General features: G+C 34.8%; 1 protein-coding gene across 1 annotated transcript in view; it reads left to right on the top strand.

Moving 5' to 3' along the window:
* The first annotated feature begins 760 nt into the window (after positions 1-760).
* ASXL3 (additional sex combs like 3, transcriptional regulator) overlaps positions 761-25,552 on the top strand; it is a 149,847-nt gene continuing 125,055 nt past the window's right edge. The window contains exon 1 of the mRNA XM_008061042.2: positions 761-837. Coding sequence (XP_008059233.1) covers positions 782-837 — 56 coding nt within the window. The 5' untranslated portion in view covers positions 761-781. The remainder of the gene's footprint in view (positions 838-25,552) is intronic.

The raw sequence follows: 25,552 nt of genomic DNA, 5'->3' as shown, positions 1-25,552 counted from the left end.
GTCTAAAGCCTGTGGAAATAAGTATGTCCCATGTATTCCTCTACCTTTGTTGAAAAGAACCTCCTTTCCCAAGATAATAAGTAGACAAGAAAAGGAGAGAAAGAAAATGGGACTGAGTTTGTAGATACAAGATGGGCTGAATGGAAAGAGGAAAGGGTTTACTTGAAACTCATTGGAAAAGGCAAAGGAAAGGAAACTGAGCTGAACTGGAAAACATTGTAGTGAGTTGCTGGGGCTCCTGTATGCTTCTTTCAAGATTTTGACCATTAATCCAGTGAGGCTGTTTCTGTCCAGCACTCTGTTCTCTGCTATTGATAGTATTTAGCCTCCATGTTTCCAAGGACCTGGAAACTTAGGAAACATTTTAACAGCCTGAAAACATGTTCTTTAACCATCAAATATGAGCAATTTTTCAAATAAAGGATTCATATATATATATATATATATATATATATATATATATATATATATATTTATAACTTGGTGTTTTTAGGTTTCACATTTCTTTTTTGGTATATATGCCTTTGTGACATTTTTTGAAGAATGACCCCTTTGTGTTGCATAAATTGCCAATTTAAATGTCCCTTGTCCTCAAATTACATTCTCCCTTTGAACACCTTAGTGATATAATGTAATCGTACATTGACATAAAAGCCCCTTCTCTAGAAAAATTAAAAAGATTGCATGATTCACACACATTTTCATTTTGTATGTTTCCATGCAATAATCTAGGAATCTTGTGTTTATTTTTTAGGCACTAGAAAAACACGCCAACTCACCAATGACAGCAAAGCAGATATTGGAAGTCATTCAGAAAGAAGGGTTAAAAGAAACAAGGTCAGTATTTGTATTTAAAATGTTTTGTTTTCATTAATTAATAATTGTCACTAGATGCAAAACAATAGATATATCTGGATTTTGCTATTGTAGTTTATTGTGAATTAAATAATTACCTGAAAATTCTTTTCTGAATGAGGAATAGTTGGATGATTTAAGATTTCCTTGGACCTGCCTGTTAACTTAATAAATTACATTAGATGTATTGATATAGAAGGTACTTTGTTAACAAAGAGCAGCACTATGTGACAGGTCCTCATTGAAGTTATTCTCGTTTCTCTTTCTTGTAAGAGGAGATTATGTTTCTGAAAGTGAGGAGTGAAAGAGAAACACTTTTACAGGCTTAATACATAGATCCCAGGATATAAAGATGAACTTAGTCTCATAAAATTCAAAGTGCCAGTAAATGCGGTTGAAAATTTAGTCCTCTTATATTTCAGGCCTCTGCTTGGTATGCCCTTCTTCAACTAAAATTTGCCCATTTAAAATGTATAACTCAGTGGCTGAAATTACATTAACAAAGTTGTGCATATCTATCTACCTTAGATCAAAGATCTACCTAACTTTAGATCATTCTCTTTTGTTTTTTTTTTTTGAGTTGGAGTCTCACTCTGTCACCCAGACTGGAGTGCAGTGGCACACTCTTGGCCACCGCAGACTAGACCTGCTGGGCTCTGGCGATCCTTCCGCCTCAGCCTTCCAAGTAGCTGGAACTACAGGCGCGTGCTCCCACGCCCAACTAATTTTTGATTTATTGTAGAGATGAGGTCTTGCCAAGTTACCCAGGCAGGTCTCGAACCCGCGGGCTCAGGCAATCCACTCACCTCAGCCTCCCAAAAGCATGGGATTACAGGCTAAGCCACCGAGCCCGGTTTAGATCATTCTTAATACGCTAAAATGAATCCCATACACACTGGCAGTCACTCCCCATTCTCTACTACCCTAGCTTCTGGCAACTATTAATCTACTTTCTGTCTATGGATTTACTATGCTAGATATTTAATTTAAGTGGAATCCTACAAATACATAGCCTCTTGTGACAAACGTCCTTCACTTAGCTTTTTTTTTTTTTTTTTTGAGTTGGAGTCTCACTTCGTTACCCAGACTGGAGTGCAGTGGCCGCTCCCGGCCACCGCAGCCTCGACCTGCTGGGCTCCGACAATCCTTCTGCCTCAGCCTTCCAAGTAGCCGGAATTACAAGCATGCGCTACCATGTCCAGCTGATTTTTTGATTTATTGTAGAGATGAGGTCTTGCTGCCAGGCGGATCTCGAACCTGTGGGCTCAGGCAATCCACTCACCTCAGCCTCCCAAAGGCACGGGATTACAGGCTGAGCCACCAAGCCCAACTGCTTTTTGTTTTCAGCGTTTGTACATGTTATAGCATATATCAATACTCCATTCTTTTTTGTTGCCAGATAATATTTCATTGTGTGGATATACCACATTTTGTTTTTCCATGATGATTCTTTATTTTTATTTATGCATTAATATTACAGTGTTGGCTTCAGCCAGCAGTTTGGAACAATAAAGATAATATTACTCAGGAGGAAAAAAAAGATGTTTATTGCAAGATAAAATAGCTGTGATGTTGTCACGTGTGTATGCAATTAGCTGTGTCATATAGGTTAGATTTTTGTGTATGAATTGTCTATCTGCAAGTCATTGAGCATACAGTGGTTGCAGCTTTGTGAAATTAAATCTACTGGGCTACCTTTTGAATGTTTTGATTGATGTTTATCTAAACTACTAAGAGAAGTGAATATCCTCCTGAGGCTTTTTCCTACAAAATAGGTTTTGCTTGTAACTCCTATAACTATAATGTGTGGATAACACCACCCTCTAGGTATTTAAATGTATCTTTTGCAAGTTAGATCCATAGACATCACAATTTAATGGAGTATGGGAGTATGGGACACCTCTGCTTAAATTTTTATTTTTATTTTGGAAATTCTTTTTTTTTTCCTGCTTGCTCTGAAGAAATAGCCTGAGATAATGTAACTACATTGTGTTTGCAATAATTGTTCCCCATAAAGTGGAAGCAACCTTGGGAAGGTTAGTAGCTCACAGTACCTAAGAGCTCTGTTAAAGAACATCCTGTCCTAAGCCAGATGTCAGTGGGAACTAAATGGGGGAAAACTGGAAGTTAATTTTTTCTTTGCCACCTGACAATACCCTAACAATATTTATGCCATTTAGAAAGCACTTTAAATGTTTGTGCCATAGCCAAAAGAAGAGAGAGGGTAAAAATCTAAGAATATAAACTCCTGTCTATTTTGGGCTTTGTGCCAGAGGAATCTGCCCACACAGGCAGTAAAAAGCATCTCCTAAAAGGAGATGTTTGAAATTTATTCATTAAGATATTCTTCTCCACAGGAGTGACGCTGCTACTATCAGTTGTTATGTACCTTGAGATATACACAGTTCCTGTACCATGGCTCCCAACAGTATTTTAATTACACTTATTATCATAACAGCATTATTTCAAATGTTTCAAAATGCTGGTCCTCCCAGAATGGCATATTAAAGGGCTTTAAGCATACATAGTTAGCAAAAGCAAATGAAAAACCCCAAACAAAACAATGTATTTAAAGAGTAATTCAAGAACAAGAACATTGAAATGTAAAACATAACTTCCTATTCCTCTAAATGTACCCCCTCTGCCCCACCCTTCAGTATCATCATTGTGCCCTTCTGTTCCAGAAATATCCCTTGTTACAAAAACTGATGAACCAGGAGTTTGCAAACAATTTCCAAGTTGAATAGGAAAGGGAAAAGGCAAATGAAGAGAACACTGTTATTAAGTTTTCTTCTGTAAAACCACCTCTGCTCTAAGAGGCCTCAGCCTAAAGATTTTGTACTCTTTTTTTTACTTCATTGTTTCTTTACACTTTCTTCTTTCCGTTAATGGTAACTCATTACTTATGGCATCTGTATCTCTGCTCACTCTTCCCCTTTTTTCTAGTTCTAGTTTGCTTATTAAAATCACCTCTAAAATAAATGTGTAAATTTTGAGTGAGTTTGGGACCATCCTATATGCTAAGTATGTTGTTTTAGGGAGCAAATGTTGACTTTAATTTTGCCTACTTCATGTAAAGTTTTGATGCTTTCCAAGTTCTTAAATGTTTTCCAAATATTTAAGGGAACCGAGTAAATGAAGTGTAACTATATGTATTTTTCTTAAGTAAAGTTTAGAAATTCCACCATCATGAGGTCAAACATAGCTGATTGATTTCTATGTATTTATTAATTATGTGTTTTTCAAGAAATGCACATTGGTAATAAGCATGATTAAATACAGGGACGTGCTTGTGAAGTTGTTGTGGTCATAGCCCTCTGGGGGGGTCTCCTCTGAATGAGAAGTAATGTTAACTGTCCTTCACCACTGTACCTTGCATTTCTAGAAATCATTAGCCATCATTATCCCAAACTGTATTTAAAATAAGGTCATTTGTATCAAGTACTGTGGGGTCCTTCCTGTTCTGTGTGCTGGGCAGGTTTTCCGGAGCACTTACCTCATTGCACTATAATTTTGTCCTTGTATGGCTTCCCTGTCTGTCTGTGAGCTCCTCGGGGGCAGGTACCTAACACTCCTGGCACTCAGCACACACTCAGTAAGTAGTTGTTGAGTCAGTAATCTTTATTCTCAAGATGTTAATTTGCTAGTGCTTAGCATGACTTTGGCTTGCATTCAGAGTTAGAAGCTTCTTTTTAACATTACATGTTGTATTTTTAATTTTCTTCAATAGTTATTTTATTTTATTATTTTTTTACATGAAAAGAAGGCTTAATAATTTTGGGGGTAATCCCATTAAATATTTGCAAATATATGTGCTGATAGTTTCCGGTAGATTATCTGTGAACAAGTAAAGTTATTGTACTATTGCTTATTTTCAAACACTGTAAAAGCTACTGACTTTTATTGTAATGTGCAATAAAATAAACTATGCTAATAATTCTGGCAAAGTTAATGTGGATAGTTGAATGTGTCCAGTATATGTGATATTGTTATGTTATTTGAAATTTTTGACATTTTATGCTATCTTTTCCTCTTTTCAAGTAACACTTTAAATTACATATTTTTCATGTAGACTTGATAAAAAGACAACTTTTCCACATCCTGTTCTGTGTATCATCTTTGTGTTTTTGATGAAATGTAGAGTATGATTACATTATATATTGAAAAGCCAGAATAATATAAATACTTTTTATATGGTTTTTTAAAAAAGATATATGAATATAATAAATGGTCAGAAGGACATGTGAGTTTTGTTGGAAAAGAATTAATAATATGATTATAGTATGAGTTTTTAAGATCTGGTTTTCTATGGTATAAAATAAATTTGATAAGTTTTACTTACCCTCTGTATAATAGAAGATTTTATCAGTATGATTTAATTTTGGTTTATCTAGCACTTGCTTTACTGATTCTGACTCTTTTTAGGCTTCTATTCCATTGTGTTTATTGGTTGTCAACAGTTGATCAATCATAGTTATTTGGAAGGCTTTTCAGATTATCACAATCCTATAATCAGTCAAAGAACCATACTGCTTGTATAAAGGGGACTAAATTATGCATATTCCAGTCTGATGCTTTTGTGGGTGGATATTTGATATTACTGTTTGTACTTAACTAAATATTCCCACTTCCTCAGGGAGTTAGGGTACTGTTGTAGAATATGGTCTTGACTGCAGTAAGTAAAAATATTTATGTAGAAAAAGAGAAATGACTGCAGTTAGAGTGTTGCTTTGGAAGAATTTTGGGATCATCCCACTTCTGCTCTTCTGTTTTTGGTTTGCTTGTTCAGAAGTTATCATTCCTTTACAAAGAGATCTGTGAGATTTTCAATGCCCGAGGATGTGTTTTTTGATGCCATGTCTTACGTAATTTTTAAAGTTATGCTTCCAAAGAAATGTGTCCTCTGTTACAGTAACATATCCAGGGGTTGCACAGTCACGGAATAAGGCTTGCATGACTTACACAGAGCAAAGCAACCATTCATCAGTGAGGACAAATTTTGTATGTGCTGGACTTTATTATTACAAGATACCTGTCATTCATGTACTGTAATATATAGTAATTATATTATTTGATAATGGGTAAATAGTTTCTAATGAGGGTGAGGTGGTCATAAAATTAAAAAATATATGTGGTCTGCACAAACAAACCACACAAAGCAATGAAAACCTTTCAGGTTGGGGGCAAGGCTATATCTACAAGATGTATATTTACAATATTGTAGATGCCATACTTGATGTGTTAGACTTCATCAACTATGTTAGATTTCATCTATTGTTTATAGCATTAGACTATAATTAAACATCCCAATACGAAAATTACAGAGTTATACACAATCTCTCTGTGTTTAATGTTACTCAGAATATGGACAAATTTCAGATTTGGGGGTGTAGAACATACATTTGACAATTCAAGATTTTGTAATTATTGTAGTATTAATGAGAATTCTTTATTTCCACTGATAGTTCCAAGAATAAATTAATTTTTACCTCCTTGTTTAAGGCTTTTTTCTGTGTTGCAATCTCTGTTCTGATGTGCTGAAATCAGGATCTCCATTTTGTTCTCTGGTTTATTAAAAATGTTGTCTTTCTGGAGGGGGATGAAATGTCAGAAATTCTATTACCATGTATACTGACGAACAATAAAATTTCTTGGCATTGCTCTTGGTGAGATTTACGTTGCTAATTAGTGCTTTAGGAGATGATTCTTTCTTGCTGCTGCAATGTTTTGTCTAGAGATAAGAAAGAAACGCATATAATTTCTACTGCAAAATCAATTCTTATCTGCAGACTCCATGTTGGCATCCTTCCTTTAATACTGAAATGGTGGTCTAGTTTGTTTGTGTTGGGCATTTTAGAATTACAGTGTTAGCTTACAGTGTCACCCCTGCCATTTGTTAACATCTAATTCTCTCATTGTGTAAATGGTGTGCACAGTCAGCTACTTAGAGAGGGATGTATGAGACAATGGTGTTATTAAACAGAAACACGGAGCAATTTGCATATATTTGTGTGTGTACATGTGTACAAGCAAGCCTCTAGAATAATCTAGTTCTTAGTTGACATAAAATTTTACTTGTCATCATTACTCAGATTAGAAATCTCAATCAGTGCCATTCTTACCACTTTTCTCCCAAACTGTTGTGGCCAGATGGTTCTGGGTAGTGTTAGTTTCATTTCCTAAGCACGTCTTTCTTTCCCTTTTCCTCACTTTTTGCAATTATTCATATATTTACCATTTATTACCTGAATTATTGCTCTGTTTTTGTCCAGTCACTTTGCCTCCCTGTCTTTCTCCTTTATGAATATATTTTTTCTCAAACATCCACTGCCATTTATAATAACTTTTCTTAATGAATAATCCTTAATCCAAACATAACTCAAAGATATCACAGATTCAATTCCACACTACCCCAGTAAAAGAAATATTGCTATAGATTGAGTCACACAAATTTTTGGTTTCCCAGTGCATATAAAAAATTGTGTTTATACTATGTTGTAGTCTGTTAAGTATGCAGTAGCATTATGTGTAAAAAATATACATGCTCTGATTAAAAATGCTTTATTGTCAAGAAATACATCTTCAGCGAGTTGTAATCTTTGTACTGGTGGAGGATCTTGCCATCAGGGTGATGGTTGCTGATGGGTGGAGGGTGCCTGTTGCAGTTTCTTAAAATAAGACAATAGTGAAATTTGCAACATGGATTGACTCCTCCTTTCATGAAATATCTCTGTAAGATGCAATGCTGCTTGATAGACTTTTACCCACAATAGAACGTCTTTTAAAATTGGAGTCAGTCCTCTCAATAACTTCTGCTGCTTTGTCAAGTAAGTTTATGTAATATTCTAAATACTTTGTTTTCATCTCAACAATGTTCAGCACATCGTTACCAAAGCAGATTTCATCTCAAATAACTACTTTCTTTGCACATCCATAAGAAACAGCTCCTTGCCTGTGAAAGTTTTGTCATGAGATTGAAACAATTAAGTCAAAACCTCAGACTCCACTTCTAATGCTAATTCTCTTGCTGTTTCAGCACATATGCATTTACTTCCTCTACTGAAGTCCTGAACCGCTCAAAGTCATTCATAGGGTTGGAATCAGGTACTCCCCAACTGCTATTAATATTGCTATATTGAACCAGGCACGGTGGCTCACACCTGTAATCCTAGCACTTTGGGAGGCAGAGGTGAAAGGATTGTGTGAGACCAGGAGTTCGAGACCAGCCTGGGCAACTTGGTGAGATCTTGTCTTTACAATAAATAAAAAAATTAGCCCAGTATGGTGGCATGAGCTTGTAGCTCCAGCTACTTAGAAGTCTGAGGTGGAAGGATCACCTGAACCCAGCAGATCAAGGCTGTGGTGGCTGTGAGCATGCCACTGTACTCTAGCCTAGGTGACAGAGTGAGACTGACTCAAAAAAAAAAAGAAAATAGCTATTTTGATCTCCTCCCATGACTCTTAATGTTCTTAATGGCATCTAGAATAGTGAACTTTTTAATAAAATATCTTCTATTTACTTTGCTCAGATCCATCAGAGGAATCACTATGGCAGCTGCAGCCTTAGGGAATATATTTCTTAAATGATAAGACTTGAAAATCAAAATTACTCCTTGGTCCATGGGCTGTAGAATGGATGTTTTGCCAACATATATGAAAATAACATTAATATCCTTGGTTAATCTCCACAAGTACTCTTGGGTGATCAGATGCATTGTCAACGAAGATTAATAAATTAAGGAATCTTTTTTTTCTGACTAGTAGGTCTCAACAATGGACTAAAAGTATTCAGTAAACTTTGCTGTAAACAGATGCACCTGTCATCCAGGCTTTGTTGTTCCACTTATAGAACATAAAAAGAGTAGATTTAGCATAATTAAGGACTTTAGGCTTTTGGGAATGGTAAATAAGCATTGGCTTCAGCTTGGTTACCAGCTGCATTAGCCTCTAATAGAGTCATTCCTGTTCTTTGAAGCCAGGCATTGATTTCTCTTCTGTAGCTGTGAAAGATGGCATCTTCTTCTAACATAAGGTTGTCTCATCTATATTGAAAATCTGTTGTTTAGCCACTTTCATGAATGCTCTTAGCTAGATCTTCTGGGTAACGCGCTGCATCTTTTACATCAGTGCTTTCTGCTTCACCTTGAACTTTTATGTTATGGAGATCGTTTCTTCTTTAAGCCTCATGAACTGACCTCTACTAGCTTCCACCTTTTCTTCTATAGTTTACTTGCTTCTCTCAGCTTTCATAGAATTGAAGAAGGGAGTTAGGACATTGTTCTGGGTTAGGCTTTGGTGTAAGGGAATGTTGGGCTGGTTTGACCTATTCAGATCACAGACACTTCCTCTGTATCAGCAACAAGTCTGTTTTGTTTTTTCATATGATTCATGTGTTCACTGGAGTAGCATTTCTAATTTCCTTCAAGAACTTTTCCTTTGCATTTGCAACTTGGATAACTGGTGCAAGGGGTCTAGCTTTCAGTCTGTCTCGGCTTTTAACATGCCTTTCTCACTAAGCTTGGTCATTTCTAGCTTTTGATTTAAAGTGAGAGCTATGAGACTCTTCCTTTCATTTAAACACTTAGAAGCATTGTAGGATTTTCAGTTGGCCTAATTTCAAAATTTATGTGTCTTAGGAAACAGGAGAGGGAGAAAGACAGGGGAATGACTGGTAGGTGGAACAATCAGAACACACACAATATTTATCAATTAAGTTTTCCATTTTATATGGAAGCAATTCATGGTGCCCCAAACACTTACAATAGTAACATGAAAGACCACTGATAAGATCACTATAACAGACATAATAATAATGACAAAGTTTGAAATCTTATGAGAATTACCAAAATACACACAGAAACACTAAATGAACATATACTTTTGAAAAACTGGTGCCAATAGACTTGCTTTGTGCAGTGTTGCCGCAGACCTGCAATTTGAAAGAAAAAAAATGCAATATATGCAAAATGTATTAAAGTGAAACACAATAAAATGAGGCATTCCTGTATTCAGTGACTATCATATATAGAAAGTGATGAATATAAAGCTACCTGTTAGTTGTATGTTTGGTGATTATTTGATTGAATTGGGTATGGTCCTTTTTTCTAGTTAGATATCTAATTGGTTATTTGTATAAATCATAATATTTTGGTAATATAGGAATGCATACATCATGTCTTATATTTAGATTGAATTTTGAATTTCTAATCTGGTCATTTTTGTCTACCTTTGATTTCTCCCAAAATATGTCATTTAAAATGTTTGTGACATTGTATGTTTTCTGTATATAATTAGTTTTAAATTATATAGCATAACATTGTTTTAATATGAAGTCATAGTTTGTACATGAATATCACTAATGTTTAAACTGTGTAATATTTCATAAGTTTTTTTTAAACTAAAACTACTTTTTAATGTAGTGACAAAATAATTGAAGCAAATCTTGAGGGGGATGATAGATTATGTATTACTGTGGAAGCATTTTCTAAATTAAAAAATTATGTGAGCTCTTACCCTAAAAGATAGGTTCTAACTCTCAGCACAACCCTAATCAACCTGGGTTTGGGCAACTGTAAACCTTTTTAGTCAAGCATGCGATGTTGCAGCCACAGTTGACTATTTGCCATTTGTTGTGAAATTTTCCCCATTTTATTTTCAGGATTTGAAAGAAATTAATTTGAAAGAAATTAATGAACTGTGTTGTATATGTGTGCATGAATGTGTGTGTATAAGCATGCCCACTGGCATACATTTCTGGTAATTATCACATTATTGATAAGAGATTGGATTGCTGATTGGGGAGAAAGTACTCTTTAGACAGAATGCCTCAGAGTAGTGGAATACATTTGGAACAAGACTCTTCCTGGCTCCCAGACTGAAGTCCTTTTAATAGAGATTGTCTTAGTCTGCTCAAGCTTCCATAACAGAATGCCATAAAGCAAGTGGCTTAAACAACATAAATGATAATCCCAGCACTTTGGGAGGCAGAGGCAAGAGGATTGCCTGAGCCCAGGGGTTTGAGACCAGCCTAAGCAACTTGGTGAGACCACATCTCTACAAGAAATAAAAAAAATTAGCTGGGTGTAGTGGTACAAATCTGTAGTTCTGGTTACTTGAAAGGCTGAGGCAGAAGAATTTTCTGAGCCCACCAGGTCAATGATGCAGTGGCCATGAGTGTACACTGCACTCCAGCGTTTGCATCAGAGTAAAACTTTAATTAAAAAGAAAACACCAAAAACAAAAATATAAACATATTTACTCACAGTTCTGGAAGATAGAGCTCCCAGATGAATGACTGTCAGGGTCAGTTCCTGGTGAGGGCTCTCTTCCTGGTGAGTAGCTGGCCACCTTCTTCCTGTCCCATCACACCTTTTCTCTATGCCTCTGCACAGAGGGACAGCGAGCTCTTCGATGTCTCTTTCTTCTTCTTCTTTATTTATTTATTTATTTTTTGAGTTGGAGTTTCACTCTGTTGCCCAAGCTGGAGTGCAGTGGCACGCTCATGACCAGGTCAATGCTAGGGTCAGGCAATCCTTCCATCTCAGCTTTCCAAGTAGCCAGAACTACAGGTGTGTGCTACCACGCCTGGCTAATATATTGATCTATTGTAGAGATGAGGTCTGACCAAGTTGCCCAGGCTGTTCTCAAACCCATGGGCTCAGGCAATCCCTCACCTCGGCCTCCCAAAGTGCTGGGATTACAGGTTCGAGCCACCGCACCCAGCCCGATGTCTCTTCTTGTGAGGACACCAATCCTGTCAGGATAGAACCCCATCCTTATGACCTAATTTAACCTTAATCACTTCCTTAGAGGCCCCATCTTCAAATATAGTCACACTGAATGTTAAGGTTTCAACATATGAATTTTGGGGCATATATACACATTAAGTCCATAAGAGTAATTCAGAATTTGGAACATTTCTAGATTCATGGCATATCCAAGACTATTTCTAGAATTTTAAGTATCTGATTTATTTTTGAAGGTATTTATAGCTATATGCTTAATACAGTGTACCCTGCTTCCCTTTTTGCCTGCTGCTCATATATGTTTTTATATGTTATTCCTAACATATAGACCTTGTTCAAGAAGTTTTATGTTCAAATATAATGTGTGCCTTAACATAGCATAAATTGATTTGGATTTTATTTGAAGCCTTTGGTAAAAATAGCTGTGGTGACTGCATATAACCCTCAAGGCATCAATAACCACTAAGCTGTGCAATTATAGCTATGAAATGGCCATTTTTAAATACATCTTTTTATTCTGTCAAGCTTTCTTTCTCCATTCTTCCAAATAATTGAGCAAAAAAGGTAATTTAGGTGATTTTTAGCTTTATCAAGATCTAGGTATAATTTACTCCAGAAACATTGAGCACTCTATAAATATTTCAGTGCAGAAATAGAACCAGAAATGGATGTAAAATTACATTGTGTGTGAGTCTTTCTAAGTATCCTATGCAGGTAGAAATCTTTGGGGAGGAATAGGCATTTAACTGGGGTGATTTTATTTGATTTTTTTCCCTAAGTGATGCTTTTCTCTTCATCTCTTATTTCACTGCTTGTGTTCTTAATTGCCACATGCCTAAATAATTTTAGTTTTGCTTCATTGTTATGAACTTGACAACATAATTCAAATGCAAAACAGTTGATATGCTGACACGGAACTTCTTTTTATAGTTGATTTGTTTTCAGAAGGAATCGAAATTATGATATTTTGTTGAGCCAGGTTTTCTAAAAGCTATAGTGTATAGTTTCTAAAAATGTCTCTAAGGACCACAAAAAGTGTTTCCTATGCCCTGTCACACACCTAAGTAAAATCAAATTGACAGTTGTTGACTGGAGTTGTGTCTTAAATTAAGGTGATTATTCTATTAACAGTTTTTGTGAGTTCTGTTCTGTTCTAGGTGCAGTGTAAGATTGTATATGATCTCTGGCTTCTTTTCAGTCTGTTAGTCATCATCTCCTGGGCACGTTCTCAGTACTCAGGTGTATATATGCAGGGTGCTTAGTAGTCAAATTAGAGAAACATCAGAGAAATTAGAATAAAGTTATGGAAATAGAGATATGGTAAGATCCTGGGAGCTTTGTGGACGTTTTAAGGCATATATTCATTCCTTGCATTTATCGAGCACATCCTGTATTCTTAAGACTGTAGAAGTTGGGTTAATAGGTGAATAAAATATAGTCCCTGCACCTGAGGAACAATGTGGTTCCAGACCATTCTTTTCCATGCTACTTAATGAGGTCTATTAGCATCTTCTCAGTGAAGCATGTTTTAAACTTCATGCCTAATTGGGTTTTTTTTTTTTTTAATTTTAAACTCGGGAATTTCTCAATTCTCTCTTGAATTTATAAATAAATATAAATATATGACATATATATAAATATATATATAAATATATGACATATATCTTTCCATCACAAATATAGGTTTATTAAGGTCAGGAACTTATATCTTTGTATTCATTAATTATCTTGGCATAATACTGATGTGTCATGTTTTATGTAGGCAAATTAAGAAGTAGGGACATGATGATAAAAATAATACCTAACATCTATTGATCCTTTATACTAGGGCTTATACTAAGGATTTTACCTGAATTATCTTTTTTTAAAACAGCTTTGTGGTGGGTAGATATACTATTCCCCATTTTACAGACAAAGAAACAGAAGCAGATAAGGTTAACTAGCAAATGAAAAGCCTGGGATTTGTTATCTGACTTAGAGCCAGTTTCTCTTAGCCTTTTTAAACATTTATAGTCTAATGCTAATAAAATTTTGACTTAAAAAGATATTATTGGTTATAAGATTCTATTGAGTAAATACTACCCCATTACCTTAAACAGCTTTACTGGCTGGTTGTTGATGTCTTAGGCACGTTACTCATCAATGAAATGTTAGCTTTTAGCTAGGTGTGTTCAAACTCTTCCAGTTTATACCCTAGTTGTAAATAAATTTGCAAGGTAAAAAAAAATTTTCTAGAACCTACTTAGACACACTGTTTTGTTTTGCAAAATCTCAGACAAACTGTTTTGCTTGTCCATCAGGAGAAGGATGAATATGAGTAAAAATTTGGGCTTATGAATGTCAGCAAGATACTTTAAAAATGTAAATGCTTACTGTTTTAGAAGATCATGCTGTGAGGATGGGTAACAAAAGAACTGAAGACTTTGTGGGATTATCACTGTTTTATTCTTGATTTGAGGTTTATAGATTGAAATTCTTGTTTCTGGGGAACTTGCTAAATGTGACCAGTCAAATAATAATTACTAACAAACTGTAGCTAATCCAAAAGGCAATTTTAGAGGGTGACAGTTTTTATACTTGTGAAAATGGTTGAATGGAAATAGATGAGATTGTCTAACCCATGTTTGGGGGGATAGAGGGAGGCTAAATTATTAACATTCATTTTCTTTTAAGAGATGTGTCTAGAGAAAAAGAAGAGGTCCAAATGAATACATGAGTATATAGTTTCAGAAGCTGCATCTTTCTTAACCTAGAAATGCTCTTAAGTAGAGAATAATTAGAGAAAATTTACTGTTATATATGCTGTGTATCGTGACCATTTATTCACCCACTGTCCTCTTAGCCATTTATTCTACTCCCGCTGAGAAGTATAAAAACATCATTCTTATCTTTTTCTTTTTTTCTTTTTATAAAAAATCATGTGCATCTGTGCCAGGCAGAGCATGCTGTCTTTCAGGTGCTTTCATAACTTAATTCTTCTCTAGCGTGTCTGCATGAAATACAACAATTCGTCTAATGGTTATCATTCAATTTGTTGCTTAATTTTTGTTCATTGAAGGTGACCTGCTGGTTGCTAGAAATAGAAAAATGGCATTCATGAAGATTTGTTGGAACAGGTTGTCGCTAGAGGGATAGTCTAAAGATTCGCTGAAATCTTAATTTCTTAAGTGTTAGGATTAGCAAAGCCCACTTTGAAATCCGTCTCTAACCCCCTATGCTCCCCAGCTCTTGCCCACTACAAGACAGAAAGTGCTGATCAGGAACACAGGAAGTACTAGTAGGAATTGCCAAAATTCTTAAAAGGGAGTATGCTCTGCCTGGCAAAGATGCACATGACTCTTGTAAAAAGAAAAAAAGAAAAAGAAAACAACAATCTTTACTTCTCACTTAAAAAAATTAACCTTAATAACTGTTCATTTAAAAAATATCACCCTGATATTGGAAATTTTAACTTGATTGATAAGTTGAAAATTTACCATAACCAGACAATTATGACTTTTAATTTTTAGTTTTATAAATTACTTTGTATAGTAGGGACAGTGGTACAGTCTTCTTTTTTCATATGAAAGTGATGAGGAATTGTGAAATAGTCTCTGAAGTATTTTGAGTAAATTGGGGCAGATAATTTTCTAAACTTTTAAATCTAGTTTTTTCCGCACTTAACTTCTAACCACCTAGTTTCCCAAGCACTTTCTAGTTTATTAAATTATGCCTTTTTGATAACAGATTAGGTTAAAAATTGTTAATAGCTGAGAAGTTATGTTCTTTTGTAGAGAGGTCAGGATCTGTCTCCACAAGAGATTATTTACTATTGTCTTTACTATTCCAACTTTATGCTTTTGAGAACTGACCTGAGAGCAAGCATCCTCTTATAAACAGATCATTCAGAGCAGCCCCTATTTGCATTAGGATACAAACTAAGATGTGAATGAGGTTTAACTCAGAGTTACATTTTGTTTCTGGTAAGGACTTTGCAGATCTTATAGGCTTAGGCTTTTGTTTTACAGATCAATAAACTAAGACTTAGAAAAGTAAGTGAGCTGTCCACAATAGTAGAGCTTGTGAATATTCAACTCATCTTTAAACTTAGAAGAGGCTGGTCATTTCAGAATTCGAGAAGAATATGCAAAAGTCTAGAAGTATATATGAAAGTAAGTGAAGGTCAAACCCTGTTAAAGAAAATAAAGATAACCATTCTATTCTAAGGTACTATTGAAAGGAAAATGCCTTGCAACTATTTTTCCTTAGGCTATGGTTTTCACTGATCTGGTCACCCTCTATTACCTGACTTTGCCCCTAATAGTACATATCTGTAATATTGTTGGCAGCAGTTAGGGGTGCAAGAGAAACTGAACTGTAATACTTCAGATAATGATGGAAAATTGTTGATTCTGGTCTTATTGGTTCCTCGTTGCCATCAGGACCTCACCCAAAGGAATCTGAGAACAGAAGGAAGAAAGAATGGGCTGTGGCTACCTTACCTTTTTGCCTGGGCAGACAGTGAGAGCCCTTGAGCTCAGTAAGGCACGGCGAGCTAATGAGACCTTGCAGGAAGAAATCATTTAATTGAGTTTCTTATTCCAATTATTCTCTAGAAGGTATATAATATGAGAATGGAATATTGGCTGGTAGATTTGTCTGTGATCAGTTTGAATAAAAAGGCTCATTCAAAACCTATTCTGTTTCAAATTTTCCCAATGGCCTTGTAGCCCATTCTGTTTCTTCATTCACATTTTGCCAATATTTTGTGTTTGTTTATAAAAATTTCCTTGTATTTTCTGTAAAAAATAAAATAGATCTCAGCTGCATATTTAAATATACTCACAGTAAAATACAGGTGTCTGGAAAGTCAAGTCGGCAAATAAAAATGTTGTTAACTAAAGTGAACCTACAGCAAAAGCCAAATTTTCATCTATTGATTTTTTTCTAATTATTTTACTGATTAAGTGTGATTAAATTCAATACAATTTGGAATTATCCAATACTTTTTGTAATTAATTCATCACTTACTAAATGATAACAGTGATCCCCAAACTTTCTATAGTTTAGGTTGTTATATAGATTGAAATTTAAAAATAGATTTGAAAGCCTGTTATAACTATATGTTCCTGATTTTATAAAACACTTTGCAATTAATTTCAGTATTTTCAGATTGTTTTTCTTAGGTTTTGAGAATTGAGATCCAAGAAATTACTTTGGATTGTTATTTGCTTTATAATTATATTAGCTGACGTTAAGTTTGCATGGGTATCATAAAGTGACAAAATAAGTGTCCTAATCAAAGAGAAGTTCATTTCTCATGTTACAGTCTGAAGATAGTCCCAGGAGTCATAAGATAGCTTTACTATGCCAGGATATCCGAGAAGCCAACTCCTTCTGTCTTGTTGCTTTGACATTTCAAGGATTTTGTTCTAACCCAATGGTCTGAGATGGATGACTTACAGCTGGAAAAAGGGGTGTACATAGTCCCTTTGAAAACATGTTCTGGAAGTTGAGTGCATCAGTTCCCTTTATGTCCCATTGAATAGGCACACACTTGCAGGAGCTGAAAGGGAAGCTGGGGCATATCATCTTATTGCAGGAGACATGTTCCTGGCTAAAAAATACATGATCGCAACTGTAGAGGTGTCCCTATTAGGTAACAACTACCAATCACTGTGTGCCATATCTAATTTTTCATTCAATCTCATGCTTGAGCATGATTTATGTTAAACAGGTATTATCATTTTTACATTCAAAAACAATTACCTATATACTTTATGCACATATTCCTTACATTTTCAGGTCTCTCTAACGCTGCTCAGCCCATAATGTCCCTCTCTATGCCTTGCCTTCCACCTTCAAGACCCACCTTCAAGGCTCAATTCAAATATTGTATACCACCTCCTTCTGAGGAATTCTTTAACTCCTTTAGTTTCTATCCATCATTTTATCATTGCTATTGCACAAAATATCTCAAATTTTCTCTTGTTATAATAGTACTACAATGTCTCACTGATCTTTCTCCTTCCTATGGTGTCCTTGATATAAAAGACTCCATGATATTTTCTGATTGAGTGGGAATTTGAATTCTAGCTCTATTTATGCTTCTAACAGAATGTTATCCTAGATAAGTCAGTTTTTTTTTTCTCTCTGTCTTTTTCAGTAAAATATAGGAACTGAAAATTCTTAATCTATGGCATAAGGCTGTTATAAAATTATCTGAAAAACTTGGCAAATGTACTGTCAATTGTAAGATATTTGGTTTATGAGATATCACTGCTTGCTGCTTTGTTAGAAATTTGGAGAACGTTAATCAAGATTGGATGAAGTCCAGTTTGTATTCTAAGATATTTTACAGTAGTATTTTGGCATACCGATGCCAAATGTTTCGTGTTTCCATAAGAAATACATTATACATAATACTATCTAATACTTATTTTTTAATCTAAGATTTTATCAGAAGTTAAAAAGAGGAATCTTATTAATTTGTATTCTTAATTCAGATTTTATGACAAGATTTAAAACTACTGCTACTTGATGAAGCAATGTCTGTGTTTTTTTAAAGTATGTTTTAGTGACTAACGTTGGCACTCAAAGATCAGAAATTTTCCCAATGTACGAGATACTAATAAGTAAATTATTCTGCATTAAATGAGATGTTTTATTTGGATCTTATTTATAATTCAGAGGGTATCTTTCTTTAGTTAGCTCTCATACTTAGGCTACTTGAGCCTTCTGAATGTATGATATTGATGTAGAGTTTTCTCTGCTTTCTCACCCTGCAAACTGATATGTATCATCATGTAGTACCATCATAGTATTCCTGCTAGTTACCTGACTGGTATTTTTTTTGGTGGAAAAAATATATCTAAAAGTCCTGTGTATTTACACTATCATCCACATTTTGTTTGAAATTTGATTATGAAATTTCAAATGCACACAGTGAAAGTTTGGAGAACAGACCTTAGTGAACAAAACCACTTTACTGTCTCTTAGGGGATGTACATATAAGTATGTAGGAAATAATTCTTTGTAAAATCTATGTTTTGTGTGTGTGATTTTATCATTGAGATTCTTACAGTTTAATATTTATTGAATGTCGGTAGTATGCTAAGAGTTTTCCATTATATTGAAATATTTTTGCTGTCTCTTAAACTAAATATGGAATGTATTTTATTTATGAGTAGCAATCTGATTTCTGTGATTTTTATAAATTGCATATACACTAATGCCTTAGCTTCTGTTGGTTATTGCCCTCACTGCCACCCTAATATCTACTAGGGATGGTTGGTAAAGGTCCTTGTATCTCCTTTACTGTAGGCAGAACCTAAGGATGCAACAAGAGGTCAATATGTCAAACATGAGATCTTAAAATTTTAGGAGGAAAAACATTTTATATTACTAAGCAACAAAGTGGACTATCCCTTTCAAAGTAATATTTTATGAGTTTTTTGTTTTACTGAAGTGGGTCATTCATTTGTATTATCCTTAGTGACAGACATGTCTTTTTTTATGAGATGTAGTAAAGTTAGTGGAGAGTGTCCAGAAAAACATAACAAGAATTATGTTTAGTATAAATCTCAGGTACAAATCTATCTAAAAGGTTTCTAGATCCATAACACAACAGAAAAATTGATGTAGGAACCAAAGTATATACCTAGTAGGCAGTGGAAACAGTACACCAGATGGATATTTTCAAGTTGTTTTGGAAAGTAACTGACAAGGATGCAATGGTTCCAGCCTATAGAGCAAGTTAAATGGAGATGAGAAGAGAGAACTGTATTAATTTAAATGGAATTATAGATGATGAGCTATTTTGTAGATAGCTGTTTGATGCAAAAATAATTTAGGGTAATTACATAGAAAAGTGACTTAACCCATCTAATTTTATTTTAGACACATTCTAGAAATAGAGAAACTTGGTAAAATTGTGTGATGGGATTGAAAGTTTTAGTTGTCAGTATTGTATGAGTATAAATAAAAGGGATAAGGAAAAAGGAAATTTTCTTCAATCTTACAGAAAAGGAAATCAGAACATAAAAACAGTGAATTCTCTGGATAAACTTTGACTACTTTGTGTAATGTCTATCACTTTGTTTCTCACTCCTTTTTAGGAGTGAGAAAGAAAATTGAAAATGTTTTAGTTGATTTGAATGATGTTTGCTTTTGATGAACAACAGCTCATGTGGCTCTATTGATTAAATTTACATTTTTCTTACCATTTGAGGTTGTTCATTCTAAGGGTCCTGGCCCTGTCTCCATGATAAGGAATTGCAGTCAGTCTCGAGCTCTTTGATCCATAGAGTCTGCTCATGCAATCAAGGTGATGGTAGCGGGATTATGAAAGTGCAGTTCACACAGTGGGATTCAGCAGGAGGCAAGGCACGTTCAGTAATACCCAATATAGCTTCAAGGGTTTGTCTGGCATTACTATTCTGTCTTCTGAAAGAGCCAAGGCTTGTTTTTGTTTTTGTTTTTTTCCTTTTAAAAATATTGGATAGGTTGATCCTATCCATCAAGTTTAGAAGATTAGCCTTGGAAACCAATATTGTGTTTTCTCTCTTCCCTTTAGGACAAAGTATTTTCCATTTGGGACCACCTCAACTACTCTGCCAGGCAGCACCAGGTCTTCATATGCTTTAAGTTTACTTTCTACAATGGAAAGGATCTTTCCTTAAATGTTCACATTTTCACCTTGAGAAGGCAATATATATATATTTATATCTGAGGATCGGTTAAGCAGCTGTAAATAAATATGACAAAGTAGAAGCGTGGTTTGTGGGAGTTTTACTATATATACACATATATAATATTTTCCAGTCTGGTTTCAGACCCCGGCATGGCTTGGAGACAGCGTTGGTGTGTATGAAGGATCTTCCTCGAATGAAGGATTTGGGACAACTTTCCATGATGATTATATTAGAGCCTCAGCTGCTTTCGTGTTGGTCATGAGGTGATGCTGAACCGAATGCTTGAACTAGCAGGAGTGGCTGGGATTGCATTGAAGTGGTTCCATTCCTTCCTTCCGGGTAGGTACCGGCTAGTGACGTTGGGTGAAAATGGACATTGAGGGTCTTCCCATATGGAACCCCATAGCAGTCACTCATTCCCCTGTTTATCTAGTGGGCATGAGGACAACTAGATTCCTGATGGCCAGGCGGTGTGATGTGAATGGGTAGAAGGTTATGAAAGTGATTCCCAGATGGATGTCGCTCACATATGTTATTTCTGTTTCGTCAGTGTGACAGTGCAGACTAGAATGGAAACTGAGAAAGTGTGAATTGTTGGAAAGTGAAAATTCGGGAGGCTCTGGTGTGCATTCTAATTTATCTGTCTGAATTACAGTTTGTATAAACTGTGACCATATTTTAACTACAAATGTATCTAAACATGAAAATCCTATTGTCATATTAGATAGAAATGTTTTATTTTCCTTTCTGGTATATATCCAGAGCCTTCTTTCCTGTGAACATTGACTGCATCTCCATGATCTTTCTTGCTGAAGTTGTAGTCTACTTGTTCACCTTTTTGCTTGGGACTCTTTTAAGTAAAGTAACTTGACTACATTAACAAATAGTCTTGAGGCTGATGTCTGATTTTTCCCTTTGAACGTTTTGTTTTATCTTAACTGAAAGCACTTCATTATTCTGACTCTGTTTTAATGAGAATCAAATTGGGTTGCAGTTTTAAGGAATGTTGCTGCAAGCATACTGCCTCCTCTTTACCTTAAACTTGAGCATTTCCTTGAGCATTTTCACAAGGAAATATGCAAGAGTTTCTTCAACTTTGAACATGTTTCTTAGAAATTTGGTGCTTCTTCTTGGTTGTTATTTATTTACATTACTTGATTTCAGTATTTTCCTTGAAATGCAGAGTGTTGAGCATGGAGGAATTTTATTAGGTCTAAGAGTAGAATACAGGTAAAGAACTGAAAAGAAAACACAGATGTATGTTTCTGTAAATATCATTAGAACGTCTGTTGAATGTCATTTTGGCAAAAGGGCAGGAAACTAACATTTATGCAGTAACTGATGAGTGTCAAGCATTGAGCCAAGTAGTTTCTATTTTTTTTTTTTAGCCCATTTATTCCAGTAACATTGAAAAGTGGATGCCATTTCTTTATTTCAAATATGAGGAAATTGACACTGGGAGAAGTTAGGTATCTCGTCTAACTTCTCACACTTAGATCTGATATTTGAGCCTGCATCTGGCTAATTCCAAAGTTCAGTCTTTCTATCACAGTGAGCTACAGGCAAATGTTAGACTTGAAGTGGGGGTCCACAGAGAAAAGATTTATAAAACTGGGGAAAAAATACCTGTTAGGAAATATGAACAAATCAAGGAGGAAATGAGAGACATAGATATGTACTAGAATAATGTTTATTTTGAATACCTCCAAAGTTTCCCTAAAACTTAGTTTGACAAGCCAAGTGACAAACGGAACAAAATTTCATGACCTACAAATAAACAGGTTTAGAATCTTGGATTTTATATCATTGTTCTGACATTTGTTTACCCTGTGTGTAAAAATGAAGTAATGATGAGCCATATTGGATTCTAGGAAATTACTATAAGGATCGGTGCATGGAAGTCAATCAGGTAGTTAGTAATTATCTGAGGAAGACAGCATTTGAAGACAAATGCCAGGTGTTTACTGTTTATAGAAGCTTGTTGTTGTTGTTGTTGTTGTTAATGTGTTTGTAAAATATTTCTATGTGGAACCTCGGGTAACCACTGCTTTCCTGTATAACATGGTCTGTAATGACAGAGATATGGTGAATGTTTCCATTCTGCTTAAACAGTAATTTGTCTGGATTTCAGTAAATAGTTGTTTTCCTCTTTCGATTAAGTTTGGATAAATATTAGTAGTTTTCCTTTTTATATTGATGAGTAGCTGTTTTCTATCAACACAGTAGGATGTATTTTGGGTATAGCTGGAGATAATGTTTCTGGCTTGTAAACTGATATTGGTGAAGAAAGATTAAAGCTGTTATTATCATCCTAACAGGATATGTTGTTATTAATTATGTTACTAGTACCTTAGAAAACAACCTCCACCCCCCAAAAATAAGAGGTAAAGCCATTTATTTATCTGTAATGATTTTGACGTCAGTGTTATATTTCATTTATCAGCTCATGAAGTAATGTTTATAATTGAATTTAGCACCTTAAGATTTCCTGACTTAGCTTAAGTGAAATATTGATTTCATGAAATTAGGTGGCAGCTGCATCAAGGAACTATTTCCTGGAAGCTTTAAGTGGCAATATTAAAAGATTAAGAATATTAATTCAAGTTAAATGAGTGGTTTGGAGTTTTGCTTACTTAAATAAGATGTTAAATGGACAGAAGCTGTGATATCCCAAGTTGTGTTTTTAGAAAGATTGAAACATGAAAGGAGACAAAATAATATTTTTCCTGTTGTTATGTAAACATAGATGGTTCTCTATAATTTTAACAGTGGTTTAATCAGTTTCCATTTAGTTAGTTGATTAAATAGGGCCCCGGGTTTAAAATAATTTTTCTTGAATTATTACCTTGGTTCACTGTTTCTCAGTCTTTCTACCCCGATTACATTTACATATTGTTCTTCTTTTGCATTATTGGAGTTGTTCTCTGGAGAGTCTCTGTATATCTGGTTGGAATGTTGATATTGCTGTCAAATAATGCACAAGAAATTTTGTTTTGTCTAAAGATACATTTCTTCTCATGGGTCATCAAAATGCGCATTTTTTCCTAAGGAAGATATTTATTTCTATAAAACAGAGGTACTACATATATAACCTATTAGTAGCATTACTTGTGGAATTTGTTCATTTGTATTTATATATAATTTTATAGCTTTTAAAAACTATTAGCCTGAAACTTTACTTTTTATTCTCTTCAAACATTTGCATTGATCCTGTCTATCCTGACCTTTATTTTACTGTTTTTTCTGCATGGAAGAGTATTAATATCTGCTTGTAGCAGACATAAGCATTTCTGCAACCCCTGCTCTCAACTTATGTCTCTCACAAATCATATTTCCCTGAGGATGAAATTAAAACAAGAGCTAGGTGTATTAAATTTCTTTTAGGCCTACTGCTGGGTTGTTAAGATGTATATTTAAGTGTTGCATACTAGGTTTGGGGAAGGAAAGTATGCTTTAATTCACTAGCCTTTGTATTTATACTTCCTTTCCAAAGCATATTGTTTCCATAAGAGGTCTTATCTTGAATTTAGGTCTTTTGTAAAGTGACATTTGTTTTTCCTTTATAATCATATCTAAATTTTACAGATATATTTCACACCCATCCTGAATAACTGTGATGTTTGAATTTCATAAAACTTATATTTTATAGCAAAAAAAAATTTTTTTTCTAGAGCAGTATGTGTATTAAATATCTCAGTCTGGATACAGTGGCTTATGCCTGTAATCTTATGCCTGTAATGCACTTTGAGAGGTCTGGGCAAGAGGATTGCCTGAACTCAGGAGTTTGAGACCAACCTGGGCAACATGGTGAGCTTTTATCTCTACAATAAATCAAAAAATTACCTGGGCATGGTAGCTTACCCCTATAGTCCCAGCTACTTGGAAGGCTGAGGTGGAAGGATTGCCTGAGCCCAGCAGGTCGAGGCTGCGGTGGTTAAGATCTTGCTGTTTAACTGCAGCCTGGGCAGAGTGAGACTCCAAATCAAATAATGCATACATACATGCATACATACATACATAAATACATAAATATCTGTATATGGTAATACTTCTAATCAAAGTGAAAGACCACCACTGAACAAGTATCTTGAGACATTGGGGGGTAATGAAAGAAGAGGAAGAGAGAGAAGAGAGAAAAGCTAAATTAAATTGACATCTGTCTTCTGGTATGAATGCCAATCTCAACAGTAGTGGTCCGTTTGGTTATTTTTAGACATTTCCTTTATCAAACATTTAAAGGTAAAATTTTTCTCATAGCCAGCAAAACTCTGAGCTGAATTCTTTTGACATACTGCTGATCAAGGAATTTCAGATGAGAGGTACCAGAGTCTTTTGGAGAGAAGGGATAGGAGAATGAATCAGAAATGAAGTAATAGACAAGGGAGCACTTTTTTTTTCTGAACTGTAGAAAGCCATTAAAAATAATAGATTCTTCTTGAACATGTGATGTGCTAGTTGTGTTTTATGTTGAGAAAGATAGAGATGTGATAGAAAATTTAAATATAAAAAGTAATACCATTGAAAAAATGAGAAGAAATGTAAACATAACATTTAAATCTACCATTGACTGGCAAACAACTTTTCACAGAAGCTGTAAAGTAAGCCAGAAAGAAAGAGATAGAGATAACTGGTTATATAACATTTTATATGCCTGCATCTGAAAAGCAAACTATTGGGTGACCATCAGCCCACGGAGAAAATATTTTTAGTTACTGTGCTAAAGGTACTATATAAATAAATTATCAAAGCAAGAAAAAAATGACCTTCTAGCATCATGGTCAAAAGACATGAACAGCAGAGGAGCTCCATTGCATATAACTAAAGAACAAACAAGTATGTGGATAAGTATTCGGTCTTACTAATCATTATAAAAATGTAAGTTAAAGCAACCCCTGGGGACTGTTTTTAGTTTACTTCATAAATTAATCAGTCCTGACTCCAAATGATGTTTCTTGCTTGTATACTACTGGTGAGAGTATAAACCAAAACAACTCATTGAGAAGTCAGTTGCATTGTTCACAGAAGGTCATTAAACAACTTCTATCTCATGAATTAATGATGCTGCTTCAGCAAACCTATCTTAAAGTATTCGTGATTATAAGAAAAAGATATACACTAAGATATTCACATCAGTGCTATTTCAATTGTAAGTAAAGAATATATTTTAAGTGTTTACTGTTAATATCAGTTGTTCTCAGACTTGGTTGTAGATTAGAATCATTTGGAAAGATTTGAGAAAATGCTGATGCCTAGGCCCCACCCAGAAACTGTTATTAAATA

Source organism: Carlito syrichta, unplaced genomic scaffold (assembly GCF_000164805.1).
Source record: "Carlito syrichta isolate Samal-C Ts95f unplaced genomic scaffold, Tarsius_syrichta-2.0.1 Scaffold304984, whole genome shotgun sequence".
Lineage (NCBI taxonomy): Eukaryota > Metazoa > Chordata > Mammalia > Primates > Tarsiidae > Carlito > Carlito syrichta.
The sequence above is the reverse complement of the archived record's forward strand: the minus strand, read 5'-3'. Positions and strand labels throughout refer to the sequence as shown.